Source organism: Rhinichthys klamathensis, unplaced genomic scaffold (genome assembly GCF_029890125.1).
Source record: "Rhinichthys klamathensis goyatoka isolate OS25496 unplaced genomic scaffold, OSU_Roscu_1.1 h1tg000029l_1, whole genome shotgun sequence".
In the NCBI taxonomy this organism is placed as follows: Eukaryota; Metazoa; Chordata; class Actinopteri; order Cypriniformes; family Leuciscidae; genus Rhinichthys; species Rhinichthys klamathensis.
The window spans coordinates 631,256-643,179 of NW_026606579.1; the positions used below are offsets into that span (position 1 = coordinate 631,256).

Consider the following 11,924-nt stretch of genomic DNA (forward strand, 5'->3'; position numbering starts at 1 on the left):
TTCAAAACAGAATTACAAAACAAATTCATTTGAACTGTGAATGTACCACATGTTTCAGAAGTGTGTGTGTGAATGTGTGCGTGTGTGGGAAGCAGTGAAAGTGTGTGTGAAGCCGCAGGAGTCCTCATATGTTCAGTTTGTGACGAGTGGGTGTTGACGGGGAAAGGGAGGTGTCGCCTTCCAAATATAAATTTCCTGTGCGGCAAAGCAGAGACAAAGAAACTAAATGAACCTGGAAGGATATTGGGTCACACTTTAGATTAGGGTCCAGTTCTCACTATGAACTATTAACTATGACGTTTGCCTACTTACTGCTTCTTAATAGTTAGTAAGGTAGGTACTAGGTAGGATTACGGGCTTTATAAGTACTAATAAACAGCCAATATCCTAGTAATATGCATGCTAATAAGCAAAGTTAATAGTGAGAACTGGACCCTAAACTAAAGTGTTACCGGATATTGAGTCCAAATTCAGCCCTAAAAACACTCCAGCATTGAATAAGTAACAACAAAAAACACGAACCAGACATTCCCATTTTTATCTTGCTCTTTGCGTCGACACTGTGAGAGATTGATGTAATTGTGTTTGACTTGAGCCGTTTTTGACCGTGTCCACAGTGACACCAGCGTCTGAGGATAAACACTGTGAGATGCGAAATCGGATCAGTCCCTTTTCTGTGGCTAAAGAATTGAGGGTTTTGTCCTTCTCATGATTACCTTTAAATATGCACATTCACAGATGTGCTGGAGAGACTTTGTATGTGCTTTTGTGTTTGTATCTTGCTAGATAGTGAATATTACCAGGGTCTTACACAATAATTAGCAATATTCAGTGTTTGATAATAATACTGCAAAAAATTACATAAAATGTTCATAAAATTACATGAAAAATTCATTCAGTAATTATAAAATTTAAACATTCATAATTTAATATTTATACAACATTTTTATGCTGTTATATATATATATATATATACAATTTCTATTTTATAAAATTATAATATTTTGAATATTTACTATCTCTATCTCTAAAATATAAATATTTTAGGAATATTTTAAAGATTATTTATATTATAAAATGTTGTATTATACATTTATTATAAATGAATGTATTAAATATCTTATTTAATATGCAGAATAATCCATGCAAAATAATATTTTACTTAATTTTCTATTAATATATTCATTAATTCATTGGAATTCATGTTATTTGAATTATTTCTTCCCTGTGATTTTGTTGTGAAAAATTGCTCCTGCACTTCTAAATATCAGTGCGTATTTTGTCATTCAGCATTTGTGTCAATGATACTACAGATAGGTTCAAAGATACTTTCAAGAATATGATTTTTAGCGCAAGTCATTTGTTCCCAGTCTTATTTGAACTATTCCCTTGCACACACATAACATTTTAAGGGTATCATATTACCATTCGCCATGAGAGTTTCACTGTCTGGCCCTAGGAAGTAGTTCATATCTGCATGTGAAGTTTAAAGATTTTCCAGTTGGTTATCACCATCTTTATGTGTTTGAATTAGTTCTTTAGCTGTCTGAAAAAAGAGAAATGCATTAGCAACACCCATATGGCATTAAAATATAACATTTCCCCACCCACAATACTTTCTACACTACATCACCTGTTATACACAAAGGCTTGTTTAAAATCTCTGCAGTGTTTCTCACATTACAAAGCTTTTTCTATAATAACGCTCTCTCTGTGTGTGTGTGTGTGTGTGTGTGTGTGTGTCCAGTATGGGTTACTGTGTTCTGGTGGTGCACGGGCTGAACAGACTGTATTCAGTGGTCAGTCGGTGGGGAGCGGCCGCTTTAACTGTGTCCATGCTGGTTGTCCTCCTCCTCTTCTCCTGGAAGACCGTCCAACAGAATGAGATCTGGCTCTCCAGAGAAGCCCTGTTCAGGTGTGTTCATATTCAGTTCCTGCTGGAAGATCCACAATAAACCAGTTTAAGGGGATTTTAAGGTGGGTTTTGCAACACAATTACTGGCTTGAAGTATATTGTGGCCCTTTAGACCATCTTGATCTAGCTTGTAGTTATTAGTTTTTATCACATTTTATGTTCCCTTACGTGTGTATTTGACTGTCATTATTTAAGTTTTTAATGCAATTAGCATGAAATGGATCGAGTTTTGCATTCTTTGGATTTTCCTCCTAAATAGTGAATGCGGAATGTTTTCTTTCTCTATGCCTTCTGGGTCCTGAACTATTTTCTTCCACCTCCGTCAGGTCTGGCATTCAGACTTTACCTCACAATGCTAAAGTTCATTACAACTATGCCAACTTCCTGAAGGACAGAGGGCGAAACCAAGAAGCCATTTACCACTATAAAACAGCCCTCAGGTAATGTGTGTGTGGGGCACATACAATAATAATTATGGTTTAGGGTCCAATTTTCACTATGAACTAGTTGCTTATTAGCAAGCATATTACTAGGATATTGGCTGTTTATTAGTACTTATTCTGCATGATCATATTCTACATCCCTTAATCCTACACAATACCTAAACTTAACAACTACTTTACTAACTATTAATTGGCAGTAATTTGTAGTTTATTAAGGCAAAAGTCGTGGTTAATAGTTGTGAATTGGACCCTAATCTAAAGTGTGACCATAATTATTTATATATTTATACAAGATTTTTATTTTTATGAATAAGACTTTTTTTTTTTAGTTTTGTAAAATTTGTTTTAAATATTAAATTTTTATGTAATATTTAATACTGTATTAGCACTTTGATTGGTAATGTAAATCCTAATAACGTCCTCTGTGTTTGTGTAGACTGTACCCTCGACACGCCAGTGCTCTGAATAATCTGGGCACTCTGACTCATCAGGCTGAGGAGGCTGAAGTTTATTACAGGAGAGCACTGGACATTAACCCTCAGCACAACAGAGCTCTCTTCAACCTGGGCAATCTTCTGAAGTAAACACACATCACTTGTGTCCGCAAACACAGTCTCTGTGTCTCTGTGTATATGAGGAAGAGGATGATGGTGATATTGTTTTCCAGGTCTCAGGGGAAGGAGGAAGAGGCGGAGAGGATGTTGAAGGAATCGATTCGGTTCGGTCCCCATTTCGCTGATGCGTACTCCAGCCTTGCCTCTCTATATGCTGACCAGGTCTTGCTCTCTCGATTCAGTTAATGACACATACAAAGTGCTCTTTTCAGTTCTTGTCAGACATTTTTTTGCAATTCCTTTCTTTTTTGTGTGTGTGTGTGTGTGTGTGTAGGGACATTCAAAAGAAGCAAATGAAATTTACACCAAGGGTATTGAGAACTGTCCCGACAGTTCTGACCTCCATAACAACTACGGTGTGTTCCTGGTGGACACGGGTAAGAAACTTTTTTCACTTTAAATGATTGAAACTAGTGTCTTTAAATGGTTGCATTGCTAGATGATTGTTTCTTGAGGGTGTTAGTGCCCCAAATCTCTAGGGATTAATAAATATATGACACATATACACGTGTTATGGTTCACGCTTCATATCAACCACATATTATTACACCTACATATTGTCTGTGTCCCTTTTAGGTCATGGGGATCGTGCAGCATTTCATTACCAGGAAGCGGTGCGTCTCAAGCCGGCTCACTATGTTGCCATGGTGAACCTGGGCCGTCTTCTTCGCTCGTCCAATGAAAATAAAGAGGCGGAGCTATGGTACAAAAGGTAAGATGAGATCAAATGAAACTGTATAGACTAAACAGTGTATCCAGCTTACACAACTGTAAACTAAATCACAGGCGCTGTGTGTGTGTGTGTGTCTCACACAGGGCCCTGCAAGTGGTTCGTAAAGTGGATATCCTGACCCCTCTTGGGGCTTTATACTACAACACGGGTAGATACGAGGAGGCACTGGAGGTTTACAGAGAGGCAGCCACACTGCAGCCCGACAGCACTGATATCTGGCTCGCCCTGGTGAGATTACAGTGACTTTTTAGTCCAAAAAGTGTCCAATGGCTTTTTTTCCCAATCCGACCAGTTAGGTTTGATGTTGTTATAACTGTCAGCGTCCTTGAAAATAGTTTGCTTGAAGAGTTTTAGAGCGTATAACGTCAGCTTAATTAAGCCTCCACAGAGCCATCACTGTGATTCACATCACCGCCTAGAGAAACAAAGGCCGCAACCTCTCGGGTTCCTTTCTGGACGCTCTTTCATTCCCTCTTTCCTTTTTTTAACTTGTTTTGTCTGTTCGCATCTCTTTGTCTCCACAGGCGCAGGTTTTAGCCATGGCAGGTCGTTCTACAGAGGCAGAGAAAATGACCCTGGGCATCATTTCAAAGACCAGCAACTGCATTGAATGTTTCCGCTTGTTGTCTGCCATCTACAGCAAACAAGGCAACCACACTGAGGTGTGTGTATGTGTCTGTGTGTGCGCTCCCTTCTATTGCCCTGTACTAGATCTGCACGGTTAACCATTAAAAGATCGCAATCTCGATTCAAACACCGACGCGATCTTCTTCCTAAATGACAACGATTCACTTGTGTCTATTAAACCTTCGACAAAACCCTCCATAGACCACAATGCACCATGATTGTGACGTCACAGCAGATCACGCTTAATTCACTTTAAATGATTGAAACTAGTGTCTTTAGTGTCTACACCCCATACAACTAGTTATTTTGACATTTAACAGCATTTAATACTTGTAGCTACCTACACCTACCTATAACACAGTTATAGTTTATTGTATTATCATTTTTGTTTGTATGTGTTTTAATATATTGCATATTAATATATGAATATATTCATAATTAATATTTGCATATATAAAAAATGTAAAAGCCCAAGTATACATATAGGCCTATAGAATGGTGTGTAAAATTCATAAGGAAAAAACCTGTAAATAATAAATCAGCTCTATTGCAGATTCCAAGTGATCAAGGACTTAGGGCGTTCAGTAGTGTACACTGTAAGCAATGACGCACATCCAAGTGAACGAGACGGAGGGAAGTTAGCGAGGGAATGGCATAAAAAATTTGACTTAAACGCAGCCCAAGTGAAATCTTTATGAGTGAGTCATTGAATCATTCATTCAAAAACGCAGATTGAAAATGCAATGAAATGAAGTGAACCAATTATTTTTTTTAAATATTCATCCTAATGAATTAAACATTTTTAAACAGACTGCAGCAAATACTATTTTGTCATAACCTCTAATAATTTACCTGTTACTTTATTTAGTTGTCTGTTCAGAATCCTGGGAGAATCGTGATTTTCATTTTATCCAGAATCGTGGAGCTCTTCCTTATACGAACACAAGATTTTTCCCCTTAATTTTGGTGCTCTGTGAATCATTTCATGCAGGAGCTTAATTTTGCATTCGGTCCAATTTCGTCGCTGAGGTCGGCAATTCAAAAGAACATTTTATTGAATCTCAGTGAGGCGTCTGAGACTAGAACATTTTTCTGTGTAATTTCTTTTCATTACACATGCCTTTACTCATTACTTTATTACTTGAGTTTAGCAATTCTGCGGCTCAAAGAGAAATCTCAGCGCTCCTGAGAGCGCTCTTGCAGATGAAGAAGTTCATCACTAGTATTGAGCGTGTGTGTGTGTGTGTGCATGGGCGTGGATTACGCGGGGGACGGGGGGGACGTGTCCCCCCCACTTTTTATAAAATGTAAATTCGTCCCCCGCACTTTTTCATAGGGCAAATGTGTCTATGACAAGCTGAGGTTTTCGCGGGTGTGTATAGCCTGCCCTACATCGAGATTTAAAATCCAAAGAGTCAAGGATAGTCTATCTGTGACTTTCACGCTTCCATGGTAATCAGTCACTCGTGCATTAGCTTACGACACGCCCATGCTCGCACCCGCGCCGAATCCATCAGTTTCATAGAGTTCAAAACGGCAAAAAAAACTCTTCACTCCTTTTTCACGAAAAAGTCAAGCACTGTAAGTCAGTTGTCATGTGGTATCCGAATTGGGTTGCACAATGATGAATAACTCTGCCTATTTCTCATGTTGAATAATTAACAAGTTTTGTTGTAAATTGAAAATATTCACTATACCCGCACAAACGTGCACTATTTTCAATCTTTTTTTATTCATAATGTCTTTTATTTTCACAGATATGTTATCAAAGCCCTTCAAATTAGAATAAACATGGTGATTGTTAATGCTGAATTTGTATGTTCATGCATTAACAGCCACGATCTGCTTGAATCAGGCAGTAACATGTGTAGACTATGATATTTACCATAATTCGATAACACTTTACAATTAGATAAAAAAAAGTTTGTAGACAAACTTTAAGTTCTCTTGAAAAAGCCTAACTAGAAAGTTTGAAGTATTTTTAAAAGCTTGACGTTTGAAGGTTTTCAATTGGAAAGTTTTAGTTTAGTAAGACAGACTTTAGGCTATTAAGGAAATGTTATTTTGCCAAAAGAAGAACTTTTATTTTAAGTAAATGTTATTTTTAAATCAGCCACTTCAGTGTGATATTTAACCATATTATCATGCTTAACAGTAACACTGATAATTTGAATAATTGTAATGCGATGATCAGATATCTAAATCAGAGAATATCATATTTGGGCGGTTGACGGGTGGATTATTTATTTTTAACAGTGGATTCGGGGGACTCAAAGTACACCAGATTGATGAATTTATCTTTAAAATGTACAAAATTTTCTTCCGGGGGGGCATGCCCCCGGACCCCCCTAGAAGTACAGAGATCCACCTACAAAATTACTGTGGGAAACACAGTAGGCTATATGATGGTCTACGAAAAATAAAAATGTTATTATCTAATTCAAATAAATGATCAAGATTATACCACCTCCACCTCGTTTTAAGCCAGGAAAAACCCTGCATGTGCAATATAAAGTACTGAACATCTGCATTTCTTTCTTTCTGTTTTATTGTTTTTAAAATAAATAGCATATTAAGCCAATTAACCTGTCAACAAAAGTCTGAAAAAAATGGTATTACACTTGACATTCTGTCCCCCTCACTTTTGAAATGATGGCTACGCCCCTGTGTGTGTGTGTGTGTTTCAGGCGTTGGATGCGTTGCAGACCGCACTGCAGCAGGAGCCCGCAGACCCTGTGCTGAAGGCAGAGCTGCACTTCTCCATGGGTAACCAGCTCAGAGAGATGAACGAGCTTGATCGAGCCTTCCAGGTAACTTCACCTGCAGCTGTCAGACCGAGAGAACAGCTCTTCAAATATTCCCTTTCAACACATTCTTGTTTACTAGGTTGTAGTTTGCCTACAGACAGACCATTTGATGCATTAAAACAGCTGGAGCTTTACCCAAATGGAAAACTCTTATTTGACTGGCTGATTTTATACAAAATCCAAGTCAAGATTAACAGGGTTTTATCAGTCCTCTGAGAAGCATTCTTTTTGTGTCTTTGAAATATGCAATTCATGCTGAAAATAACTTACACATACACATCTTCTATGATGATATAATATTTTTTCATAATGAAAATATAAATAATTTTCCTGACAATATATTCTCCATAGCTTGTTAAGAAAAAGCAAGTCTGATTACTGTGTTGTGAAAGGAAAAAATGATGAAGCATTATTTATTATTGTTTAAATAAAATGTAAAATGAAAAATGTAAAAAGGAATGTCATATGTCATAATTAATTTGAAATAAAATATGAAAACGTCCTTTTAAACTGGATACATTTACTTATGTTAAATTAAATGCTGAATTTTGGACACAATTTTCATCACCGCATTAAAAGATAAATGCACATAAATATACATAAATGCAATTCATATAGACAGTCACTTGAATACTTCATCTTCTATGATGAGCGTGCTTTCCATTTATGAATTAAGATTCGTTTAGATATTTTTGTGTGGCACAGTCTAAGAAAATTTCAAGATTTCGTTTTTTATCATCTTAGATATTTGTCATTTACAAGCGCTTCTGAGGAAGAACTAAATGCTAGATTTGCCAACATTTACCAGGTTCATGGCATCAATTTTTTTTAAAATATATTTAAAGAGTAATACTAATTGAGTGATATATTAAATATTACCAATATATTTGTGAGCATTTTCTGGTGATATAAAATTCAGCAATGAACATTGCTGTCATGATGAATATAGTCATGAATATTGCAGTGATTCAATTTTTTTTTTTTTTTACCATTTGGCCACCATTTTGTTTTTATGAGACTTCTGATTATGAGAGTGTTAAAACAGAGATAATTTAATAGTGTATTATTTAAATAGCAATAACAATCAACATGAAAGACTATAATTGGTCGTTTGACATGTCAATCAGGATGGTCATAAAAAGCTGCAGTATGAAACCAACTAAAGTCTGTCTACATGAGACTAAATGTGGAGTGAGTGTGTTCTCTGCTGCTTGCTTCTCCTCTCACCTTCACACTGTTTCTCGCCGGTGCCCTGATACTGTCACAGGAACGTCAGCCGCATCCTTTCATCTCCAAATATAAACGGTCCAGACTTTGTCTCGTGCTGGAAGCTTTCTTCTTAGCCTTGTTTTTTCTCTGCCTTAAAAGGACTTAAATGAAGTTTATTCGACAGAATGTCTGGCTAACTCAAGGACTGTTATGGTTTCATTCTTTGTTCCCGGACTCATTCCAGGTCTCCCTCTAATATTTGGCCTGTAGTTCCACATTTATTTTGACCACAAAGGGACAGATGAGAACAGGCTGGTCTCAGGTTCACATAATGCTGCTATCCAGTTCAAAGCTCAATTATAAAGGCTTAAACAAAAAGGGCTTTTGTGGTATTTCAACACCACATCTGCGGTAGAGCCAGACTGTTAAATTCACCTCCAGTGTTTTTTTCTTTTCTTAAATGGATCATGTTTCTTACACAGACCGAAACTGTTATAAAAGGTTGAATCTCGCCGGTGGTTTAATGCTGTTGAATCCATTCATCATTGGCTACATATTATGTTTATAACATATATAATATGTCACGTGTTGATCTAATGTTTCCAGAGCTACAAGCTTGCTGTCGAGCTCAAACCTGACCAATCACAGGCCTGGATGAATATGGGCGGCATTCAGCATATCAAGGTATGTTGCCTGAGACTTGAGGTCTGATGAAAACTGACAAGACACAACAACACAACAACCAAAAGGAAAAATATATTTTGCATAAACAAAGAAATTGGTTGCATTCAGAAAATTAAGCCTTTGGTTAGGACCATAAATAATTCTGACATTATTTTTATGATCATTTATTCTCAGTAACTTATTACTGTAATGTGAAGAATCAATAATGACATATTATTTAAAGGTGCCCTAGAATGTTTTTTTTAATTATTTTATAATGTTTCCTGGGTTACCCTTATAATGTTAGTATGTTTTTTAGATAAAAAATAATTATAATTTAGAAATAAATGGCATTTTTCCTAGCCTGCTTTTAGCCTCTGATTTGAACACTCTGTTTGAAGGGGCGTGTCTGCTGTGGGATTCAGTGTAACCGCGGCCACTGCTGTGATTGGCTGACATGCTTGCATATGAAATAGCTACGCATTACATGTGAAACTCTCTCCCGAATACTTTTACTACTGCTATTATACGTTTTTACTATAACAGCTATCGAGATTAACGAATCGTGAGATGTTTTTAAAGTATTTAGATCTATTCCCATCACATAAAATGTTGCCGTGATGAGCATTGAGCAGATGACGTGTTGATCGCGAGAATGAAGATCTTATCATTGCAAAGCAGTTTCTGCACTCTCTCTGCTTTCACCAATGCAAACACGATGATGTAAATACAGTAAGAGCTTCGTTGTGCAGTAACGTGCGTCATTGATTTCATAACGAGTTTGGCAAGTGTCCAGATAAACTCGCGCTGTGTGGAAAGATTGTTCTTTGATCGCTTTCTGTATATAATTTGTTCACAATTTAAATACAATTATTTTCATCCTACTAAAAGAAACGATGTGAAGCTGATATTTTAGTCACTGGCTTGACTTACTGATGCATAAACAGTATTGAACGATTTTGAGAGAAAGATTACCTGTCTGAACTTGAACAATTACACATCAGAAAGTGTTGCTTGGTAGCTCGATCCGAGGCCAGCTCTATATTGGCCCAAGTTGAGGAAACAGCTTCGGCTGCGCAGTTCCGCCTGGCATTGAGGGCTGGCATTATGCAAATATTTGGAGGCGTACATATTAATGATCCCGACTATTGCGTCACAGTCGGTATTGTGTGGAGAACCGACCGTTTTTCAGGGGTGTTTTTCATAAACGTGAATTAAATGAGAACGCCAAAACAGTCCAGTTTGAGATTCACTCTATGTCATGTCCATGCACTGAACTCTTGTTATTTGACTATACCAAGGTAAATTCAATTTTGAACTATAGGTCACCTTTAAATATATAAATATGAATAAAAACTATAGTTAATAGAATAGATATATTCTATTATAATGAATAATACAAATTAAATATGCAAAAAAATTAAGTTAAACATTAAATATATATATATATATATATATATAATTATTTTTAGATAAATATATGCAGTGCATATAGTCAGAAATGGTGGTATGAAAGGTAATTCTAGTAAGAATATATATTTTTTATTGTTATATATATACAGTGTGTGTGTGTGTGTGTGTGTGTGTGTGTGTGTGTGTGTGTGTGTGTGTGTGTGTGTGTGTGTGTGTGTGTGTGTGTGTGTGTGTGTGTGTGTGTGTGTGTGTGTGTGTGTGTGTGTGTGTGTGTGTGTGTGTGTGTGTGTAAAAAACATTGTACAAGATTGGTTTTATTTTACATTAAACATTTCTAAATAGATTTACTTAATTCAAAACTCCATAAAATAATTAGACTTCTTTTCAGTTAATTATATCTTATATATTTTCTTTTTCTTTTTTTTCAAGCATAAAAATAATGCTAATATTATAACGTAGTCACATTGCATTAACCATAAAAAACAATAAAAAATATATTTTCTGAATTGTTTAAGAAAAAATTATTTTTATGACTGCATTACAATGATAATGAGAGATTTTTTAAGTAATAATTTTGAGGGGAAATGTGCTTAAGAAAAGGCACAAAATCATAACGCTCCCTACTATTTAAAAAATATATATATATATATATATTTTTTAAATCCTTTTGATTAGGTGAATATGACCTGGATATTTCCTCGTGAGACTGATCCAAGCACTCTTGTCTGTTGTTTAGGGAGACTATGCAGCAGCACGAATGTACTACCAAAGAGCTCTTCTCCTCTCACCCAGCTCCAAACTGCTGAAGGAAAATCTGGCCAAGCTGGACAGACTAGAGAAAAAACTACACGGGGCCTAGAGGAACAGCGAGTCCTGAACCATCGGCCAAATAACGGAGGATAAGTAACCAAGAGACAGAAGGGTGAAGAGAGGGAGCGGACAAAGACATGCAAAATTGCAAACACAGTTTGGACTCAGGAGATGATTCATGACTGCTTCCTTTCCCCTCCAGAGTTTACAGAGGATTTAAATAATCCAAAAACCGACATTTTGTAGCCTCTGCATTCAGAGCTGGAGCTCACAGATACCGCTGACCTCGGCAACAACACATTTCAGAAGTTTTCATCATTGTTCCTGTCTCTAAAACCACTCCACGACTACTTTAAAGTGCTACAAACTGAGCGTGTGTTCTTGCTTTATTCCTCACCATCAGACGTGGAAGCAGAGGTGCCATCTGAGACTGAGAGGGTTTTTTTGGGGATGTGAAGCCGTTCCACTCGACCGCAGCGGCTCCGTTCTGCTTCGATGATCGCTAAGCCTCAGAACTAGCGTTTCGGACAAATGCTGCAAGTTTTCTAATATGACTGGACATCTACTGTGTTCCATGAACACGGCAGATCTGATTTAGTGATTTAAATGAAGGACAAAAAATGACAGGGTCGTTCATCATGTGCTTTCATTTGATCTTTTATCTTGTACATGCATCAATATTGTGGAATG

At 36.7% G+C, this 11,924-nt stretch overlaps 1 protein-coding gene across 1 annotated transcript in view; it reads left to right on the plus strand.

Annotated features, from left to right (window-relative positions):
- Window positions 1-11,701, plus strand: part of tmtc1 (transmembrane O-mannosyltransferase targeting cadherins 1) — a 42,463-nt gene extending 30,762 nt beyond the window's left edge. The window contains exons 10-20 of the mRNA XM_056245173.1: window positions 1,748-1,915; window positions 2,242-2,355; window positions 2,795-2,938; window positions 3,026-3,134; window positions 3,247-3,349; window positions 3,549-3,684; window positions 3,789-3,933; window positions 4,230-4,367; window positions 7,020-7,142; window positions 8,955-9,032; window positions 11,161-11,701. Of these exons, the coding sequence (XP_056101148.1) occupies window positions 1,748-1,915; window positions 2,242-2,355; window positions 2,795-2,938; window positions 3,026-3,134; window positions 3,247-3,349; window positions 3,549-3,684; window positions 3,789-3,933; window positions 4,230-4,367; window positions 7,020-7,142; window positions 8,955-9,032; window positions 11,161-11,283 (1,381 nt within the window). The 3' untranslated portion in view covers window positions 11,284-11,701. The remainder of the gene's footprint in view (window positions 1-1,747; window positions 1,916-2,241; window positions 2,356-2,794; window positions 2,939-3,025; window positions 3,135-3,246; window positions 3,350-3,548; window positions 3,685-3,788; window positions 3,934-4,229; window positions 4,368-7,019; window positions 7,143-8,954; window positions 9,033-11,160) is intronic.
- Window positions 11,702-11,924: the final 223 nt, after the last annotated feature.